Here is a 23,375-nt window from a genome sequence, read left to right on the forward strand (position 1 = left end):
TAACACAAAATGAAACAAAACCACCACCCACTCCACAAAGACTTTTTTCTCCAAAAACACTACCAGAGAATTATTCACTGGTTAACACCTTCATAGTTTTTGTGGTTTAAATACCTACAGTAAGCCAATACCTGGTAACAGTCTACTCCAATACCCAAAGCTACCAGAAGCAAACAATAGAGGTTCAAATGCTGTTGAACGGGTCTTATAAATGCTTCCATGGGTCTACAAAGGATTGAGGGTATTGAATAGAAACTGTAGCAATGGCTTAGAGGCATGGACCTTTAGTGGGTCCCCTGAAAGGAAGTGGAACAATGAAGGTGTGATGTGAAAGCAGGGATTGAAACAAATTTGTTATGACACGTAGTTAAATGAGCTTCTTGAGAGAGAATGAGAGAACAAGAGCCAAGGGTGAGAGTATGGGAAGAGGGAGAGAGAGACAGGGATCAGGAGCAAGATGGCACAAAGAACTGTGATTAAATGAAACTCCAAGATCAATTAAAACCAATCAATGAGACTGTGGTCTGGTGGTTCTGACCCAATCCTTTGAAACAGAGGGCTATGGTTTCAAATCCCAGCAATGGCAGATTTTCTTTCTGCAAGTTCTTTCTGCGAGAAATTCACCCACATTGTACTGCACTCAACCCAGGTGAGGCAAATGGGTACCAAGCAGGAACAATCCCTTGAATGTCCCACATGCCTTGAATAGCAGCTGGAGCTGAAGTCAAAATAATATAAACATATACACGTATGCAACATTGAATAGGCAACTACGTGTAGTCAGCACTTAAAATATTCAATATTGACTTTCAATCAATCGGAAGTGTGCATTATCAACCTGCATTCCTAGTTGTGTTATAATGCAACTCATGAGTAGTACTAGAGTAGATGGTGACTAGAACGACATCAAGTATTCATTCAATTTTATCAATAAATCTATAGAATATCATGGAAATGAAACTTCAAATGCAAAGAAATCAATCAAATGCAACTGCACCTCCAGTAAAATTGCTTCTCAGGTTAGTCTCTTTAAAAGTCTGAATATCTCATAGTAAAAAAATGTTTTAAAAAATCTGCACATAGTTCAATGGTATTTCAAGAAATTAAACCTAAAATTGGTTGGAGAAACAACATCCTCATTTGACTTTCATTACCTGTAAAATACCTGTATATCAACAAGGTGTCTAAAATGCTTCTTTTTGTTCATTTTAAATTGTAAAAAGTTTTTGAGATACAAATTGTCCATTAGAATCTTATTGTTTTTAAACCAAACTTGTTTTGCATGAATATATTTAACACAAAGTAAAGTTGATTTATCTTAAGAGTTAAGTGACTTTTTTATGAAATACATCAAAAATTGACTCTTTAATTTTAGAATTTGTAACCTGTAACGTGACAATCAAATGAACTCACATAGTGGTTTAGCCTTTGGTATCTGAAGAGACATAATTACAAACAAAATTTAAAATAAAATTCCCTTTCCTATACAGCAGAGTATAGCATAAGACAAATAAATTCACTTTTGTTCATATAAATAAATTGTCATTAAATTTCTATTTAAAAAAATGAAATGATACCTTCAGGTTAAAAGAAATAAGAGGAAGAATTAATCATGCTTTAGGCAAAATCTAACAATACATCCTAACAATAACATTTACATGAGTTTCTCATTTTCAAAAGATTTTTTTTTTTACATTCTGTAAATGGTCAAGCCATGAGCTATTATTATCATGATCAACAACACTGTAATACTCAGATAAATCAGCCCTCATGTTCAATCTTGTTACTCAGACATCCACGGAAGAAATAGATTTTAGCAAACCAGTTGCTCAGTTGACTTCTCCATCTGCAATCAATGGCTACATTTTCTATAGAAACAACCGAAATTTGACCTTTTTTTCCTGCAAAAAATGTTATGATAAATAAAGCAAACGCTCAAGTCATACAAAAATAATGAATTTAAAGTCAGGGTCAACCATCTTATCTGTGAGGCACCTTCGAATCAACAAAGGGCTCAAAAACTACCTTTCATGGAAATGAACTACATGTAGTAAAATACCAATTAGCTTTTTGATTTTCATAAAAACCTTGAGCATACCAGTGCTCTCTTGTATCAAAACAATAAGATGACGAACAAAAAAAAAGCGTAGTTATGAATTTGCATGTTGATGTTAACAAGTAAAAATGTCAATTCATAAGCGCTTCTAAGTATTCTTTGGTGCAGCACTCTCATTTACTTACATGATTCTGTAGAAATAACTTTTTGATTCATATATAATGGTACTGACTAGTTATCTACCTTTACTTTTTACCATTGCTTACATGAGCTTTGTCATAGATTTCTCACAGGAAGCCTATAAGTGCTATGTATTATCAATAGCAGTATAACATCCTTCTTCTTCAAAGCCAGCATCATATTTAGAGAGAAAGAGAAAAGAAAAAACAAGAAAAACAGGATGTGAGAGAAGAGAATAGAGAAGAAAATGGATGTTGGGAGAGAGAGAGAGAGAAGAGAAGGAAAAAGAAAGATCTGCAAATACAGCAATGAGAAATCACAGACTGAGAGGAAGAAAAAACGGGGAATAAAGAAGAAACAGAAATAGAAGTAAAAATTTGACCAATTAACTTGAAAACATACATCTTACATAACTTTTGCTGGTGATGCCTTGTAAGTAAAAAACAAGCGGAAAGGAGTAGAAAGGGACTGAGAAGTTTGAGAGAATTATGCAACGTTCAATTAGGGAGTAGAACTCAAAAGTTAATGAGAGAAGAGTAACACAGTATAGCAGAGCATAAAAGTAATGCTATGATTTAAATGGTATATATACAGTATATTGCATTTTGTTTGTACACTAAAGCAGCGAACCAACATCACTTCACTGATTCAATTCAACATCTCAACTAATTAAATTCCAGCAAGCTTCACTCAATAGCTCCATTCAGCAAGTTACATTCACATAGTCTTCTGTGATATAATACATTGGATGCAGATATATAAACATACTACAAATAAATTACGTTGAAAAGGGAAAGCCGTTTAGCGAGGCAACAACAGTCAAAACTGACTAGTTTGCCCATTTTAAAACAACAGCAACAGATTGAGATGCATCAAAATACAAGTCCATTCTAAGCAACATGATTCGCACATTTGAAAATGTTTTTTACAAAACCCCTACCCTGGCAATGCAATTCATATTCAACTTATGTTCGACTGAAATGCATTAGCACATCTACATGTACATATCAACATTCTCAGTGGTATAATTTGTTTTGATGATTAAGTATGCAGCATGCTAGGAGGACTCCCCATTCCATGTTGTTAGTACTGTTATGATTATATAGAAGCATTAACCTGAGGGGATGTGTCAATGGACCAATTCAGTTACTAGTATACAGAGTCTCCTATTCATTTCTTTGGAAATGCATATGAGAGGAACAAAATTAAAAGCTCTTCACATCTGTATGCATTATAAACATAAATGAAGTTGCTCAAGAATTGTAGGCTGACACTCGGACAAAAATGATAATATCCTCCATCTTGTTTCTGACAATAAGTCTGAATGGTTTTGTTTTGTATAAAGCTGATCGACTGCTTGGTTAGTGGGAACTCCAACATCAAGCTACAATTGGGCCCCATCTTACAAAGTGTTACGACTGATCCAATCGATCTGAATTGTATGGAAAACCATCCATGCCATAACATTTTCTACAGGAAATTTGCACAATCTTCTTAGTAAACAAAGAGAATCACACTGAATCTACAAGGGAACGATGGATGTATGAATATACATCATATCTAGAAAATATTTTGAACAAATTTGCATTTCAGATGTTGATGTTGCTGTCCATCCAAAGTGGTGGTTGATTGGATCAATTGCAACTCTTTGTAAGACGGGCCCTGGTCTATGGTAAGATCACAATGACATTTTACTGTTTGTAGGGATAAATGTAATCAGTGTCATGATGAGTTGTACTCATGTATTACTATACAACACACAAGGAGAATGAAGAGCCTCATATGATGTATCAAATAATTGAAATCCATTATGCATGTGAACCTTTACAATAATTCAGTTGGAAGATTGATTTTAAGGCTAAAATTCACAGAGAACATCTTTTAAGTATGTGTGCACACTATACTTGATTTAATAACAAGAACTTCAGGTGAGCACATGAGCAAAATTCCCTGATTTATGCTCATTTTGGTGCAATTTCAAAATCAAGGAAATAAGAAAGTGTCAATTTTTTGTGAAACCTTTTATTTTTATTTTTTTAATGGAAAGAATCATGAAGCAACATTTTCAAGATTTGAGTGCAACTAGGCAAAGTACAATACAATCATAAGATATGTTTTGTAAGTCTCTACAATGTAGGTACTTCGTTACAATGTGCAAACCTGTAGGCATGGGACATATATAGTCAGAAATCACATCTTTTAAAAATAATTTTGCAACAATGATTTTTTGATTCAGCTATACAGCTATCAACTCCAAGCACTAAAATAAACAATCTTGATAAAGAGAATAGAGGGAAAATATCTCCACCTACTATTTCTCGACAGTAACTGATGCCAGAAAAACAAGAAGGTATGGTACTAAATAGAGTTAATCCACAATTTGGCAAAGGAATTGATATTCCAAATCATTGTTGTACCATCAAAATTTGCATAACAATGCAGTGCAAAAATAACAGTTTTGTTGCCAAATTTGAAGTACACTATGGATCACTGTAGCCTTGGAATCCTATAAAAGAAAAAAGATCCAATTCAGAGCGTGACTTAACACAAGGCAATGAGGTGCTCATCTCAAATGCTTTGCTGCCCTTGAAATTCCCTTATTACCAACACTGCTATGAAGACGATATTTAAAGAATAATGCCTTGCCCTCCTGAGAGCTTGGGCTGCCCCTGAGGATAACCCTCAAAGTGCAGTAGACCTGTGATTGAAGACGCACCCCTCAATGATAGGTGTATGCATAGCGCCTATCAAGCTTGGGATGTCCTCTAATGGAGAGGTTGGGCGATGCACCTTGACTATGACTGGTAGCGGTAGAGGAAGTAGCTATGGTGTTCATGGATCCAGAGGGAGAGACCGGCGTGGAGCTAGGTGCCCAGACCGACGGTGCCCTCAAGGAGAGAGGATCACTCCACTGGGGTGTGAGAGGGGCATGGACATTGAGATGTTCTCTGGATGGTGACTGGTGGTGCCAGAGTTGGTTGGTGCTGCTTCCGAGACTACCCGCGGCGCCCCCTCCTGGTGGTGCGCCTGTCCCGAGGGGTGGGGGTTGAGGAGAGTTGGGTCTCTGCCAGACCATCTTGGGTGGCCACGTCTTGGTGCCTGTCTTGTCCTGGTGGGATCAGGAAGGAAAAGGAATTTGCTTACTACGGGGAAACAAATTAAATTTGGAACTTGGATCAAGTTGAAGAGTTTCCTGAAAAGAGTGAATTGTATGTTGGAAAGACATTTTGGCTGGCACCCCCATTCTTGCAAGCACATAGTCAAAATTTACTGGGAGCAAGCCAAGAATGTGTTTAATATACAATGAAGTATATTACTTGTTAACTGCTTGTATCTGCTCCTCTACATTTAATCTTTGCAATGTCGGGCATATCAGATGTCAAATCATCAGTCTGAAAAATGCAAAATATAACTGATAGAAAGCCATGATTAAAATGTTATCTTTAAAAATGTCAGCCATCTCCTTGTTTTGGTTTTCATTGCAGAATTGATACAAAGCTCACTGATTCATTATCACATTATATCTTGCAACAACAAAAGTCATTCACAACATGAATATCACCAAACTTTATCTAGAATTCTACAGAATGAAAATCAAGAGAAATGACTTACCGTTGGAATAACATCCAGATAGTGCATAATAGGTTCAGGGCTTGGACAGAATGGTTTGCCGTGTAAGGTATCTTCTCCACTGCTGTGTCTTCTGATTGTAAGGTAGGGTAACAGGGTTTATAAGGTTAGGGTAGGTAGGTAGGAGATACAAGCAGGATACACAATGGAAATATCTTTTCTAACTTTACAAATGACATAAAAGATTCAAATTCATTACTTCAGCCTTATTGTAAGTCCAAGATTATGAGAACAGCAACATTTTCATAATTTCTTGCCAAGAGATCAACAACTGGTTCCTTTCATTGTTCAATTATAATTCATATCATTTATTACTTATCAAAAAGAAAGGCAAGTATGAATTTTAACCAGAAATTACATATTATCTGCATATATGATATTTTTTTCTATCACCCCTCCCACAACCATATAAAGAGCTTGCAGCAAAGTTCAGACTTCATAGGTGGATTATACAAATATTGCATAGGCCACATATTAAAAAGTTGTGTCATTGGTTTTTCATGTTGAGATTGATTTGATCAATCGTAAAACTTTGAGAGACAGGGTCCTGGTGGGTGTTTCATAAAGTTGTTTGTAAGTTAAGAGCAACTTTACGAACGACTGGTGATCCTTTCTTACGTTCTAAACCACCGCCAATGAACATTTCGGTGTATACCATTTACCACAAGCAACGATCACCAGTCGTTCTTAAAGTCGCTCTTAACTTCCGACCAGCTTTATGAAACGGCCCCCGGATACATGATATGATTTCTTTACCTTCTTGATACAGGGGTAAGTAGACCCGAGCCTGCAGGTGAGCTGTGCACCATGGACAGGAGGGTATTGGGGTTCTCTCCACTGTTAGATGCTTCATCACTAGAGCTACCAGAGTCATGGGCTGGGTTGGACCATGTGTTGTTTAGATTCTCGTTCCTGATGGATGGCACGATAAAGAAGACAATAAGGAAAGATTGTCCAAAAAGTGGATTTCTGATCAGAGAGCAGTCAACAACGTAGGGGTGTTAAAGAGCTACATCAGTTGATATTTAGCAACTATATTGATTCATAAAGCTGTTTGTAAGTTATGCATGACTCTAGACACAACTGGAAGTACGTGTCATAGGTTCTTAGTCAGCTACAGTGGGACATATAATTTAGCACAAGAATAAGTAATAAGTCGTATACTGAGTATGTGTAATGTCATGTGTAACTTAAATCTTCATAAAACTGTCCAAGGTTGTTTCGAACCGTAATGCCAACATTTTGGTGGATGCTTCTATGGAACAACCTGTGAGCTTCAATCTATATGGATGAAGATCTGACCAAGGCCTGCTGTAAAATTGAATGCCAGAACAGTCTGTTGACATTTGATACCTTCTACTATTTTGGGCATAAATCACAGATGGTTAGTCGCACTTAAGTTTAGACGGAATGCCTCAAATGAAGTTGGTACTTACATAGTTCAAATAGAATATGCAAAATATACAGTGAACAGGAATGCAAGTCAGTATTGATAAGAGGGGCTGAAAATAACATTTTGTAAACAAAACCCAAATATAAACTTAAACTTGCATTCCACATGAATTAGAAGATGATAAAGAGTAATGTGCAATCATTACAATGATGTTTTTTACCTTTCAGGACCCATATCTGATGACGGCCAAGTCTTGCTCATAGGACCTTCCTCTTTGACGCTACCAACACTCCACTGCTGCTGTGTTTTCACGATAGGCCTTGGAGACAGCTGAGGGGAATGCCCAGGATGCTGCTGTTGGGCAACGTTCAGGTTGTCCCCGTAGCGCTTTGACCGCTTCCCCAGCTGGTTCATGGCCACGTAGTTGGCAAAATCTGCCTCATTGTTGTTATCGAAAGACATCCTGCGTAGAGGCACCTGGTCCTGCTGGGCCTGGTGAGGAGGGGCCTGATGGGGGAAAGCCTTCACGGGCCACATGCTGGAGTGCTGATCCTGGATGCGATCTATCAGATCACCCTCCTGGAAGGATGGGTTGTAGTTCCCGAAGCGGTTGCCGTTGTCGTTGGCATCGCTGCGTCCGCCCCATCCGCTCCCACCTTGGCTGCTGGTACTGCTAGAGCTTGAGGTCCGGGTGACACTGTCATGGAAGGGCCTGTTGCCTTGGGTTCCTGGTTCCAGGTGGGAGGAGGATCTGGCCCTAACTCCAGACAAAAGATTCACAAGATCAGCCAGAACAGAGTCGGAGGCTAGACCCTTCTTTGTTCTTGTCAAATCTATGAACAGAAAAATTAGGGCAAGGTAATATATTAAACAGCATTGCAAAAGATTATTTCAGTATCAAGATTCAGGGTGAGTATGAATAACTATGATACACAGTCATTAGCCTCACATCAACCTGAACCCCAATCTATATCCTCACCCTAACCATATGTGCAGTGGCGTACCTAGGATTTTCCACAGGGGGGGCAAAATCGGCCGCCCAAAAATTTGACAAGCAAAAAAAAAAAAAAAAAAAAAAAAAAAGGTATTCAATGAAAAAATAAAGGTTTTCGTACCAGAAAAAAAATAGACAGGCAAAAAAAAAAAAAAAAAAAAAAAAAAAAAAAAAAAAAAAAAAAGGTCTTCAATGAAAAAATAAAGGTTTTCGTACCAGAATTTTATTTTTTTTACAAATGGTTGAAATTGATTACAGTCAATATGTGACTCTTAATATGACAGGACCACAAAGCAACTCTTATTAAAACTACATTATGGGCCCTGTTGCATAACAGTCACTATGGTAGCCATGCTCACCATCCAATCAAAATCAGGGATTCTGTGGAATTTATCACTGGATAGAAAAGTTACAATAAACAAATATATCAGGCTTTGAGAAAGTATGGTGGAATTATTTATGCAAGGGTGGTCTGGCAATTACCATAGTAGTTTTGCCGGTCCAACAGAGGATTAATAATTCCCATTATGCTTTTGAAGGAAACGCCTGATATAATTTTTTTATATCCTACTTTTAATAACTTAGAACTTTTCCCCAAGCCACCGAGCTCAGCTGAACGCGGATTAGTACCTGCACCGACGCATCACAGGACATGCCCGGAGAGAAAGCTCGCTGACCGGTGCACCCGAGAGTTTAGCTAAATATCCAGTTTTCTGAAATAATGACGTCAGAATAATGGTATAGCGAAAAATTGAGGTCTGACGTCACGCACCATCATAGTTAAAGTATATTTGGTGTCATGATGCTATTTGAACCAATCACTATACAGGATTTAATCTACCTACGGGGCCTAGAACCAATCTCACCATGTTGTCGCATAATTGATGTCTCCCAATGGTTCTTCTCATCAACAGGACTAGGTTCTGATGTGATGGTCACCATTGGTCCTAGCATTGGACTCTTACCATCATAGTCCTTGGGGTCAGACTTGATAACTTTCTCACCAGGCACCTAAAATTAAAAAAAAATCAAATCGATATTTTGAATGAAAATGACAGGAAATAAATGATCCATAAAATATTTGCCTCTATCTCACTAATTTCTTACATTAAAAATGTCAGTGTTAGACAATATTTACAAGAATATTTCCTTGATATTTTTGTAAATATCAATTAAATATAATTCTAGTATCATTTGAGTACCAGGTGTATCAGAGAAGACTTGGAGCCATCAATCCTCTTGTTCATACTAACTAGCATGAATGATTTTTCAGTAGTCAGAACTAGCACTAATTACAAATGTCTTTAATTATTAAATTGCTAGCATATACTGTAAGAAGAAATATATTGACATTTATTTATATGGAGATGATTTTGTATATGTATAGCATCCCTTTCACATGTTTAAACATCATTACTCACCATCTTGATATTCTTTGGCCCATCAGAATCAGGAGTCTCTCTCTCGTACAGACTGCTGTTAGATGACATCGTGGATGACCCACTCGATATCGATGGTGAAGACAGCAAGCTGCTGCATGCCGTGTGGCTGGCGTTCCCCGGACTGACCCCTCCTCCGACGACCGCTGCCTGGACTTCCAGCTGGCTGATAGGGAGGTAGAATGCCGACCGTGAGGCGTGGGCGGTGGTGGCGGAGGGAGGGGAGGACGATGCGGGCGTGGCCTTGCTGATGGGCACTCTCTGACGGAACTTTGAAACCAGCTTCTCGATGGTGCGCTTCATCCCGCAAGGCGAGGAGAGGCTGTCGGATTGGGTGGTAGAGGTCATCGAGGTGCTGGACATGCTGGTGTGCGGACCGGTCACCGTGATGGTGATGTCCTTCTTGACCAACTTCACTTGGATGATGGGTAAGGATATTCTTCTGCAGAAAAAAACAAATGGATGAGAATATGTAACACTTTCGGTGTCAAATCATACAATCAAAACTTTCACGGAATACCAAAACATAACAAATGAGAACACAGATAAAGGATTGGTTAAAGGGGGGGGGGGGAGAGAAGGAAACAAAATGTACATTTCGTTGAACTAATTCATGTATGATTTTTTTTTTTTTTTTTTTTTAGTATGTTGCAAATATTGGCTATCAATAAAAAGTTTAACTACAGAAGAACAAAAAATACAATTTAAACTTTACTTCTCTCTTGCAATGCAGAGCATTCTATAAAAAATGCAGCAATAAATACACATGAATCAATAAGTGATTCATTATTTTCAAACTCAGCATTTCCTTGAGAAATGCCTTGTGTAAAGTTCAGAGTGAAACAGAATAATGTTTACAATGATTTTTTGCGAAGTAAGAGAAATAAATGATTAGAAGAGAAAACCAGGTACATAAAATCTATGCTTGTTATAAGACATTGTATTCTTGAGCAGAAAATGCTCAAAAATTGACATCACATACTTTAGCAGTTTTCAAAGCGACCTTCAGATACTATTGTCGGAGCTGCATTTAGGATTTGTATGTAATGCTTTAGTTTTAAGCAATAAATTTGGTGACAATGACCAAAATACTCCATCTAAGGAATAGTGAAGATATTATCAATATGGCCTTAAGCCTGTTTCGCTCAAATTCATTTCAGTATAATACACATTTTCAAAAGACCTTAGCCTGAGATATCTCGAGCATAGGGCTAAACAGGTTAACCAAAAGAGGAACACATCTATCTTAAGGTCAAGATGAATCTCCTTTTCCTCCTTAATATGGCAACAATCGTTAATTAATTTTCTATTCATTTTCATACTTGAAGAAAGATGTCAAGAAGTCGCCAAGTTGCCTTTCTAAAATGTGATTTTGTTGCTTTCATCACATAGTCAATTTCGAGTGGAGGATGATTAGCTGAGGCATCAAGACACCTACCTTCTCTCTACCACATCTAACAGATCAATCTTGGCTGAATAGACCACTTCACAAGCTCCAAGCCCAGACTGTGACTGCTGCTGCTGCTTCTGTCGCTCAGCCTGCTGACTTGATCCAGTATTGTTATTATCCTGTACATCAGGACACACCCCTTGGAGACCAGCTCCGCCCACCATCACTAAGTCCCATACCGATGGTACCTCTATTACGATTGCTCCTTCCTGTGAAGTGACCTGGGCATACCTCTTATAAGGCTCAGCCACCTCAGCTGCACGAGCTGTGACCTGGGATCATGAAGGCAATGCAAAACATCGATTATACCTCGGTCACATTTGCTCTACGGCGAGTAGAAAACAGGTGTTTTATTCATTTTTATTCAAACCACCTATATTTAACTGGTACAAAAAAATTTTGAAACGACTGTTTTCGACTCGCCGTACGGCCGCCGTAGAACAAATGTGACCCGAGATATTAATGACTCTTTCTCATAATACTACAATTCATATTCAATGCTACCCCCCCCCCAATTTAATTGTAGTATATATATTGCCTATAATTTCTGAATGTCTGTTTCAATTGAATTCCTGACAGGGTCTTTAGAAGCCCGACAATGTGATCATTTGATTGCATCCGAACATTTGGTAAGGACTTGGTATTGGTAACTTACTTTTCTTAAAAACACGAGTGACACAATCAACAGAAAATTAAAAATACAAAGACGAGAGTGGATTCTACTGAAAGTGATCCAATCTTTGGTAACTACAAATTAACATATATAAGTCATGTGGGTGGGGCTTTTAAAAATATATTTTGAACATGCTGAAGAGCATAAAGTACAGTTGGAAAGCCTTCTCATTCCTGATTTTTCCCAAAGAAACAAGACGGTTTCTAATCTGCAAGCAGTCAAAATGTTTGCCTCCATCATCTCATTCCCATTCTACCACCTGTTGTAAATAAACCAGTTCGTAGTTACTTCATGGAAAATTTTGGTCAAATGACCTTTCATTTCTGTCATTGTGATAGGTAAATTTCAAGCAAGATATCACGTAAGCATGCCTTACATAGCAGGATGAAGAAATTGAATAGACCAGTTGACTAGAATAGCACACCAATGAACACTATATGAAAGTATTTGTCGCATTTCTACTTTGAATGCATATCATAGCATGGTGTACAATGTACTTGGCAAACTGTGAAATACCAGTCGTTCATGAACGCACTGTTGTTCTTTGTGGATGTAAATGAAATACACAATTCAAAAGAATATATGAACAATCAAGACATCAAAGTTGGTGCTTATCATTAAATTTCAAACCACCATGTCACTTTAGTACCAATGACCTTCCTCTGATCATGCGCAGAATCTTCTTATTATGCGCAGAGTGGAACTACGAACTGGCTTATTGGGAAGAGTTGAATGTCCTTTTATATCACAAATTTGAATTTGATTAATACATTTCTACTGACTGGTACTTACCACGTAAGCTCTTCCAAAGAGAAGTTGAACTGCTGTCTGACTATGAAGATAAGCTAATGATGAACATGCATGACTAACGATCTGTGCTGTAATAGACTGGACATCTACCATTAAACCTAGGTGGGTTGCAAGCTCTTTCACAAGGTTCTTGATGGTTTTCTACGGACAAAAAAAAAACAGCAGTAAATACACACACATAAAAGTATAGATTTTCTTTGTATTCAATATCAAAACATGGATCTAATGATTCAATCGTGCTTCGATTAGTTTGTAAAAATCATATGCTATTAAAGAGTATGCGCTAAATTCCAAACCAGACAACTCTTTAGTATTTTACGTTTTTACAATAATAGAGAGTAAAAGAAAAAAAAAACAATCTAGAGTCTATCTGGGCATGGCTTCATCATTACTGCCAAGTGATTTTAAAAATACATTTTAACTGCAAAAATTACAATTAAGTGACATGATCAAGATATTTAATTTCATGAATCAACCTTTAAGCTCTTGAATGTCATTTATTTATTCATTGGTGTTTCATGCGTGCTCACATCATTTACAATCACATACATGAGAATACAATGATACAAAATTATTATATGAAGACAATATTACACTAAAAAAAATTCACAAAATCTCTCATTAATAGAAATACAAAAGGTCTTGCAACATTAACTCGAAGCTAGGGTCCTTACAAAACCATTATTTTATACTGAAAACTGGTGAAAAGGTATGGTTATTATATAGAGACTTTCAATGTATAAACTTCCTTTATAGACTCGTTCGTAACATTTAATGGAATAAAGGCTGAAGATTTATCGTACCATTTTGATGTTGAAGTCCTCCTCGACGTTGGACGTCTGCCTGCAAAGCGTCCCATCGACCTGAAGGGTTGTAGTCTTGAGCTCCCTGCACACTGCCTCAAACCATTCCTGCTGGTTTACTTGAGGCTCTGTCTGACCTACTGTAGTCTGGTTACCTATGCCTAGGAAGAGAGAGAGGGAGAGAGGTGGAGAGTGAGTGAGAGAGAGAGAGGGGGGCATGGGTGAGAAAGGGAAGAGGGAGAAAGATAGGGATCGCATTCGAGAGAGAGACAGATAGACAGAGGGGAAGAAAATCAGGTATTTGGAGAAAAATCAAGAAAAATATGAAGAGAGAATTGAAGGAGGAATAAGATAGAATAAAAGACAAGAAAACAAAAACAAATGAAAGACAAACAGGACACAGATATAAACAGAAAGAAATTGAAAGAAAATAAAAAGTAGAGATTGACAATAAGTACCAATTGAAAACTTTACTTTTTTTTTTGATGAAACAAAAACAGTCCAATGAATATTGAAGAAACTAAAAAAATCAAACCAAAATATACTTCAGAGATTTGAGATTATGAAAACAAAATACATTCTCGTCGGCTAAACCTGAATTAAAGTGTGGGAAGATAAAGTCTTTTAGAAATAATCCAAGGTATGATGCTTTAATCCCACAGCAGATTGAATAAAACCTCATTATTGCTGGAGGTGAGGGTTGAGTGTTTATTGGTTGTGAGTATCAAGAAGCCTTAATCACTTCAGCTGGTTCAACTAGCCATTTTTTTTTTATCTTGGGTAAATGAATATCTTTTCTAAACTTTCTTTTCCTAAGAAAACAAGTTGATTAGATGGCTAAATGTTCTTGTGATTTGATGTGTAAATCTTGACAAGGGAAACAAAAGGAAAGGTACTTCAGTTTGCATTGAATGAACTATAGATAGAATCAAATTGACATAAATATGAAGACATTTGATTGTAAAAGACTAAAATTCCCTTTTTATTAAAGATGAAACTTGGATAGGAGTAAACTGTGACTCATTTCTTTAACGTAGATGTATGTCTATGAAATTTACAACTGCGATGATGTACTTTAAGGAGATATAATCAATTTTAGGATAAAGCAAAGCCCTTCATTACCTGGGGCCCGTAACACAAAGCTTTGCAATGATCACAGAACATATATTTATGACTGATTGCATTGACTACGATGCACAATCAATCGTAATCTTTGTGTTACAGGACCAAGGGCTAACATGGACTAAAGATTGATACTGATTGTAAGATTGACTTCATCATGTGCCAATAGGAAATTTAATTCTATATCTAAGAGGCACATTAGATAAAACTGGGCCCCATTTCATAAAAAGTTGCTATGATAGCAAGTCTTGCTGGAATATCAACTACTACGACAACAGTGAAAACTCTGCATTTTTATTGGCTCTTCCAATGAAAGGTGATATTCCAGCAAGAGGTGCTATCATATTAATTTTTTTTTATAAAATAAGGCCCTGGGGCCCCGTTTCATAAAGGACTTACAACTGTTGCAACATTGCCATCATGGCAACTGCCATGGTAACAGGGCTCAGCAGCCAATTCGAATCAAGGTTTCCATGGTAGTTGCCATAATTGCAAAGTTACCATAGTTTTAACTCTTTATGAAACAGGCCCATGGTCTGTTTCATTTGATAATATATCAATAGCTGATTTAAAATTGATTTTTACCCATGGCCATAGCGGCTAATTGGCTGCTCCCGTGTCTATTAATGATGTCCTGTGCTTCACTAGGCATACAGCATGAGCGAAGGAGCATCGAAAGGCATTGCAGGTGCAGGTGAAACCCACCAAGTAGAGCAAAGCTCGTCTGGGGCAAGATGGCAATCTCATGTTTGTAGATCTGTCAAGTCAAGCAGAATAGGGAGAAAACCTAGATACTTTAATAGTGGTACACGATATCATACTAGAAATATTTAATACTGAAGGTGATTAAATATTCTCTGCCCTATCATGAGACATATATATAAATGAAATAGCATTGTTTTATATTCATTGCTATATTATGTTGTTCCCATGGCGACACAGCACCCAACACAATAAAAAATATGTTGTGTATGTCTTCACCCCAACACTAATGTGTGCACCGTGTCTCACGACCATTGGGCAAAAACCTTGGAAGTACGTAGTTTGCTCCACAAAAATTTACCTGATTTATGTTATGTGTTTTTACCATCACAACCTAATACCAACTCATTGGCCGAATTAACAAAGGTGGTTTTGAAAACCCACGGTTGAATCCATGGTTTATGCAGATTTCCTGTATAAATTACGCTTAATTTAGCACGTATTGGGTGTGTGTATAAAAAAATGTCCAATGCTGATGCGCGCTTTTGTCACAGTGCGCCGAATTGACGCCTATTACCATGGTTAGATACGCTATTTTATTCATGAGTCCACTGTTTGAAGAGTGGACTCATGAATAAAATAGCATGGATAACCACGGTAAAATAAGCGTACTTTATACAGGAAATCTGCATAAACCATGGACTCAACCGTGGGTTTTCAAAACCACCTTTGTGATTTCGGGCCAATTTGTCTCGCCTGTCTTTGCCTCAAGACCACTGTGTGTGCCTAGTCTGATGAGTATTGGACAAAAAAGTGAGGAAGTATTTCATCACTGATTTTTCAAAGAACGAATGGACTGCCCAAACATATGCCAACTCCTGTAATATACCCCTTTAAACTTGTTTGGGAGGGGTACATAGCAAACTTAAAACATACATACGTAAACTTGTCATTGTTTGATCTTTAAGAACATTGTGAAAATGATTAGAAAGCTGGTATAAAAGCAACAATGAAAGAATGCATAGAAAAGGAGACAATAACTTTCTTGGGAAGCCTCATCATGTCATACATACCTACAAAAAGTACTTGCCCATGCAATACCTATACTTTCTAATTTCATCAAGCTACTTTATCATCTGTTTCACTAAGTATTTTTTTTTTTTTCTCACGCATTTTCCTTTTGAATTTTTCATTAATTTTTGCATTTTTATCCTGTTCCTTGAAATAAATCAACGGATGATTTATTTTCAAAAATGGAGGCTGAACTAATCAGTTATAAATCATGAAGTTATATACTTCATATTTCTTTGTTTAGAGGGTAGCAGACATGACTTCCTAGAATTTTTTTTTTCATCTAGTCTAATTGACTTCAACCCATTTGAAACATTAAAGCTTCCTGATTTAAAAACCACTCACATGTAAAACTTTACCCCTAATATTTGAGGTTGGATTAGTGTAATATATCTGAGGTTGGATTAGTAATATATATCTAGAATATCTTTCCCAACCTGGATAAGCATAATGCCTGCAATAATTGCTCTACTTGAAATGTGTCTTTCGTAACCAGCACAATTAGTGAGATGGTAAATTGCAGTGATTTTACCTGATTGCTAAGAAAGCAAGAATGCTTGTAAGCAAGCAACCAGAGGACCGACAGCTTACAGTCCTCTCCGAGGGACCTGGATATGAGGATTAATGCCTTACCAAAGGGCACTAGCGCACCAAGTGGGAATCGAACCCGGGTCACTGAAATCTGAAACCCCTGCTCTACTGACTGAGCTATCATGCCTCGCGTTGAGTTCAACACATCTTAATAATGGTTGATATAAATGTACATGCACTTCCCACATTTGATCAGACAATAATAAACATCCAGCACTTTAAACCAATGTATAGATAGTACCATTCTACATTCATTGGAGTTATTCAATCCTAAAAGGAACTGGTTACTTTCGGATGTGAGGGTTATCACTCCTTAAAGAGAAAAAAAATGACACAAATATACAAGGGCTCAAAGGGCTAGTCATCCCAAAATGTCACAAAATATCCCCTCTAAATTAAAATCAAGTTATTTAGCAGTACATTGACAGAATATCATTCTCATTTTTCTCTAATTTAACCATACCTAGCATGCATGTATACTCAGCACCCGAACCCTTACTTAACTTCATTATATCTGAATTGGGTATACCAGGCATTTTATTTGGACTTTAGTTTGTGTTTACATATAGACTTCATGAACTCTCTATATTTCTGTGTTCCTACCTGTGCTGATTCAATATGACCTTATCAAAATCCAATTACTGATGTAATGAAACCCATCAACTATAAAACCAGGTATTTGTAAACAACAAACAGTTTGGAAAATTGGCTTTCAAACTTGGAAATATGTGTAGAGATGTCAACCAGACTTGGATTAACTCCTAAAATTGATAAAGGCAACCAAAATTAGGTGAATAAAAATATGTGTAATGGCCCATTCTTTCGAAAATTGTATGGTTTGACTAATTCTAGTCTCTGATGCATTAATAATAGTCACTCTGCCAACAATGCAACAATGATGGCAACATTGCTCAATAATCAATACAAACTCCAATGTTTCTTTCTGAACTACAGATGACAAGTTCACCAAATAAAGAAAAGGGTGGTTTTGAAAAATGTTATACAAAATTACTGAAAGATTTTTCAATTTTTTTTCCACAATATTTAGATAACATACAGTTTCAGATGAAGGATTAGTCCCCAAATGTCCTTAAGCTCGTAATAAGATGCAATACAGCTGGGTAATTAATATATGTGTAGCCCCTTATATTAATTTCTTTACCATTATCTCGCCCCTTTAAAACCTTTACATGGAATACAACAACTCTAGATGTATCACAACAAGCCTTTAACAAATATCTGAACATAGTTATAATAATAATCCACTTTTATATAGTGCTTGATACATTGGAACGGACGTGTCAAAGCGCTTTACAGATATATTATTACCCCGGTCATTGGATTCAATCAGCCATTCCCGCACACAATGTGTGCACATCCTCCACTCCCTGTGGAGTATTCCAGTCAGTCGCCGGTGAGGCGCACACAGTACTGGACAAGCTACAATGACTTTCACATCCTACCGGGTACCTATTTAGCACCTGGGTCGAGAGTGGCATAGTGCTGATTAACACCTTGCCAAAGGACGCCAGACCGCGGTGGGATTCGAACACACGACCCTCTGTTTACAAGGCGAGAGTCAGAACCACTACACCACAGGTCCTACACATACATGTGTCCATAAAACAAATTCATGTTTAGTGTATTGTTTTATAAAGAGGAGGCATGGGGACTGTTAAAAAAAACAAGTGGAATGCCTCTGGCCGTCTCACCTGCATCACGCGATTCAATATAGCAGCAGTGCTGATTTTGAAAACTACTATAACTCGCACAAGATGTTCAGTGATACTTGGTTACTATTATTTCCACGTTTTATGAACTAGACCAATACACTTATAGAGATATGATGGCAATTCAACAAATACCCCCAACGTGGCCAAAGTTCTTTGACCTTACATGACCTTTGACCTTGATCATGTGACCTGAAACTCGCACAGGATGTTCAGTGATACTTGATTACTATTATGTCCAAGCTTTATGAACTAGACCAACACACTTTCAAATTTATGGCTGTAATTCAACAAATACCCCAATTTGGCCAAAGTTCATTGACCTTAAATGACCTTTGACCTTGATCATGTGACCTGAAACTTGCACAGGATGTTCAGTGATACTTGATTACTATTATGTCCAAGTTTCATGAATCAGATCCATAAACTTTCAAAGTTATGATGGTAATTCAACAGATACCCCCAATTCGGCCAAAGTTCATTGACCCTAAATGACCTTTGACCTTGGTCATGTGATGTGAAACTCATGCAGGATGTTCAGTGATACTTGATTAACCTTATGTATAAGTTTCATGAACTAGGTCCATATATTTTCTAAGTTATGATGACATTTCAAAAACTTAACCTTAGGTTAAGATTTTGATGTTGATTCCCCCAACATGGTCTAAGTTCATTGACCCTAAATGACCTTTGACCTTGGTCATGTGACATGAAACTCAGGCAGGATGTTCAGTAATACTTGATTAACCTTATGGCCAAGTTTCATGAACTAGGTCCATATACTTTCTAAGTTATGCTGTCATTTCAAAAACTTAACCTCAGGTTAAGATTTGGTGTTGACGCCGCCGCCGCCGTCGCCGTCGGAAAAGCGGCGCCTATAGTCTCACTCTGCTATGCAGGTGAGACAAAAACTCCTTAGAAGTATGGATACTATATTATCATAGTAACAAGGTTTAGCATCCAATTAACATGAAGGATAACATGAACAGAGCCGAATCTAGCCAAGTTGGACACAATATCATTTCAGGGGCTATATTGTTTTTGCACTATATTTGGCCTCTCAAAACTATTGTGTCCAATCCGGCTAGACTCGTGCCTAAACACGACGGTTATTATTCAGAGAAAAGTTACCATAACCGCTAGGAAAAGGCCCTTGGTAACATCCATACAGCACTGCAAAACACTTGACATGCCATATGGATGGGAGATATTTCAGCACATACCACTCATCTATGTTTCTGAAATCAAATCCATCATTGCATTATAAGAGGAACTGTTGAAATTCCAAAACATTCACCAAAATATACACCAAAACATTCACCAAAATATACACCAAAACATTCACAAAAATTTATGTACACATGGAAATCCGTACACAAGGAACGTTATCTGACGGCACTAAATTTTCAATAAAAGAAACAATGATTTTATGTGTGCGTTTTTAGAAAAGTCCATTTTTACAAGAAAAGACCAATGGTCAGTTGCACAAAAACCATCAAATCAAATGCAAAGACCGAAATCACTCTCAGGCTTATGTTTCATTTACATTTAGTTGCATTTGTTCTCAAAGCTCTATTTCCTGGATCTCATGACATGAAAACTGTCAAATTTTTATTCAAAATTAGGAAAGTAAGCTCTTTATGAATGGATGACATTTCCTGGAGAATAATAATCATTGAAATAATATTTCATAATTTCCCATCTGATGAAAAATTTTATCCATCCAACAGGAATAAAAATTGCTGGGTTTCAAGCATTCTCAGACAATATGTTTGCAAGTTATCTGAGTAAAATTTTCAACTCATACGTTGGTTTGAGAATTACCAATTTCAAGGTTTGGTATTGCTATTATTCATTAATTGTAAAAAAAAAAAAAAAAAAACATCAGATTTAGCAAACCATGTGAACGTGATTTCAGTTTTCTTCCAACCAACAAAAGCACTTTGGTACTTGAATATGGTATTTTCCTAAACATAAAAGCTCAAAATACAACAAAAACAATTTTCACTTTCCCAAACTTTGACTTTAAATTAAAGTTAAGGCAGAGTGGAGGTCATGGAATCCTACAAACCATTGATTGTGATTCTAGTTTTCTTCTAGCTTCCATTAGCTTAGGATCATCCTGACTGGACTTCCCTCTCTCAGTCTCCAGGAGATTGACTTCATCTGATGTCAAGCTATCACCGCGTCGGAGTGATCTCGTCAGCTACAAACAAAACATAAGATTAAAAAAAGGCCAGTAATATTGTAATCTTGATTTTCTAAATTATTAGTAATGTACATGTTCATGCTGAAAGCTCCCTGTATAGTGCACATGGGTAGGGCAAGTTTGCACATGATAGGGTTGGGTCATGATTTTGTTTCATTCTCTAATGAGGTACCCAAATATTGATGATATATTGTGACTGAAATATACTGCTTGGGAAATAATCATATATACCGAATGGGAGCTTTAATAGTAGGAAAGTGGTCTAATTTCCAAAACTATAAGTCATACGACTATCAAGCTCATTTTCTTTTCATGTTAATATTCTCGGGGAAGCTATCATGATGTAAAATACCCATCGACAAGATATACAAAATTCTAATTATAAGTAAAACATGGCTGAATTTAAGTAGGTCATATTTGGTCTACACAAGGAAAGCTGTGATTCACAAACTGACCGCTTCCTTTTTCCAATAAATAGAAGTGCAGATTCACAGAGAATATCTACTTTATGGTGCATAAAAGCAGATACAAACCAATAGCGCCATCTTGAGTTCTCGACTACTCGTACCTGGCCAGTTTCTAGACCCATAATGCTAGTGTAGTCTAGTAATGTAGACCCACTTGAATGATAACATGCTCACTGACTACTCAATACATTTATACTGCAATAATTATGTTACCAAGCAGCAAAACAATTACTTTTCCTCTACAAACATTTTAGTTTCTATACAAATACAATTACAGGTCAATTTATTCTCTGTAGTATTAATAGTAGATATCTGAAAACGTATATTTTAAGACTACATGTATGCGTTTATAACACATACCGGTAGTCAATGAGAGAAAACACACAGTTCATTTCTCCTTTAAATACCCTTTGCCAGCCATAAGACATTCTAACTGTATTGAATATAACATAAACTATATGTACATGTAGCTGTATTTTAGTTGGGCATGTTTGGTCTCAACTACACAAGGAGGGCTGTGGTTAACCAACTGACCACTCAATTTCCTTATTCCTATAAATAAAAGTAGTGTCTGATTAAAATAAAAAAAGTCTTCAACAAGAAACTACATGTAAGGGAGAGTTTACTCAGATATCATTGTGGAATTAATTTCATACATAGAAAATAATTGGAAAACAAGTCATTGAAATTCTAACGATTTTTAAAATACAAAAAGTTGCGCTTGAACAAAACAAAAAAAAAATATTTAGTATTTATATGATTCGGTATCTTCCAAGAGTATACTTCAATTTGCTCCAGATTACAAAAACAAAATGCTCTAAACCCCAGATATTTTCTCATACTTCTTTTAAACAGTTTGAAAACCAAAATTGCAAGAAATTCAAATATCTGGGATTTGGTTACCCACAGAAGGGTCATAAATCTATTAAACCTTGACTACAGACTGAGGGGCTACTTCTAAGTAGCCTACATGTCATGTTCCCTTGTGTTTACTAGCTTCCCAGTCTCATTGTAATTGTCGAAAGATACAGTACCAAAGGTACAAAGTGCCCCTCCCACAAAAGGCTGGTAAATAAATCAAACATTTATCATAAAAATTTATATCACAATTGGCTACCCATAGTTATAGTCCATCACTGATTTTAAAACATGGTTTAAGAACTCGGCATTGTACCTGTGCAGCGGACATCCATGACGAACAAGCATCCCTGACTTCTGGTTGACACTCTTCACCAATGAAGAGATCTTCTAGTTCTTGATAACGACTTAGAGGTGCGTGAAGGTCAGCCGCAGTCTGGAAGAAATGATACTGGGTCTGCAGCATCAGCAAGAAACAACGGGCCAAAGTCTGGAAAAGGGTGGAGGAGATTTTTGAAGAGGGGAAAAATAAGATTATTTAATTTACTAGGCTTATAAACTAAAATAAAGGATGATCCCAAGACTGGTTGAAGATTCATTCTTGGGCTTCCTGAATCCTGTTGCATGAAATTTACTATTATGGTAACTCTGCCATCCAATGGTAACTATATACCATGGTTACAATGCTAAACAGCCAATCAGAATCAAGGATTTCAGAAAGTTACCATTGGATGGCAAAGGTACCATAATAGTAGAATGCACATTATCAAGGGCATGAGTAAGAAACAAGTTTTTGGAACAGTTCTAAGGGTAACGAATGTAGGTACATGTAGGTAATTATTCTAATGACGAAGAATAATGATGATTAATGCCTACTAAAGGGTACTAGTAAATTAGTGGGAAAGGAACCCGGGTTCCTAGAATCCAAAATCTCCCCTGCTCCAACTGATTAATGACACCTCCTTCGTATTACAATACAAAACAAAACTTTTCAAGCTTAAATGTTACAATATTACATTTTTATAACCAACAAGAACCTCGAATGAGACTACAGATCCACATTCTACATGTACACTGTAGGGTAAAAAAATTGTCATTTGAACACATCACAAGACCACCATTACCAGCATAAAGAAAAATGTACAAACATGTAAGACTCGGCTTATTTCTGGTTTGAATTGCCTCAAATTTTAACTG

The 23,375-nt window shown here is 36.9% G+C and overlaps 1 protein-coding gene across 2 annotated transcripts; it reads right to left on the reverse strand.

Moving 5' to 3' along the window:
• Positions 1-1,695: 1,695 nt before the first annotated feature.
• Positions 1,696-22,667, reverse strand: LOC129254040 (granule associated Rac and RHOG effector protein 1-like). 2 transcript variants are annotated; one of them, XM_054892491.2, is made up of 12 exons: positions 22,495-22,667; positions 20,716-20,850; positions 15,136-15,307; positions 13,429-13,589; positions 12,608-12,766; positions 11,131-11,414; positions 9,675-10,134; positions 9,120-9,264; positions 7,480-8,092; positions 6,623-6,778; positions 5,849-5,936; positions 1,696-5,345 (listed from the first exon to the last, which is right to left on the reverse strand). In XM_054892491.2, the coding sequence occupies exons 1-12, from the start codon at positions 22,642-22,644 to the stop codon at positions 4,956-4,958; spliced, it is 2,913 nt and encodes a 970-aa protein (XP_054748466.2). In that variant the 5' UTR covers positions 22,645-22,667; the 3' UTR covers positions 1,696-4,955. The 2 variants fall into 2 exon arrangements, with proteins under 2 accessions (XP_054748466.2, XP_054748465.2); XM_054892490.2 differs by having other exon boundaries at positions 5,849-5,939.
• Between the last annotated feature and the right edge of the window lie 708 nt (positions 22,668-23,375).

Source organism: Lytechinus pictus, chromosome 2 (genome assembly GCF_037042905.1).
Source record: "Lytechinus pictus isolate F3 Inbred chromosome 2, Lp3.0, whole genome shotgun sequence".
Lineage (NCBI taxonomy): Eukaryota > Metazoa > Echinodermata > Echinoidea > Temnopleuroida > Toxopneustidae > Lytechinus > Lytechinus pictus.

Excerpts from the sequence above, each read along its gene's own strand:
- LOC129254040 (XM_054892490.2), bottom strand. The coding sequence starts at position 22,644 with ATGCTGCAGACCCAGTATCATTTCTTCCAGACTGCGGCTGACCTTCAC. Across the intron at positions 6,779-7,479 it reads TCAGATATGGGTCCTGAAAG|GAACGAGAATCTAAACAACA; the intron begins GTAAAAAACATC and ends GCCATCCATCAG. Across the intron at positions 5,346-5,848 it reads ATCTGGATGTTATTCCAACG|GACAAGACAGGCACCAAGAC; the intron begins GTAAGTCATTTC and ends TGATCCCACCAG.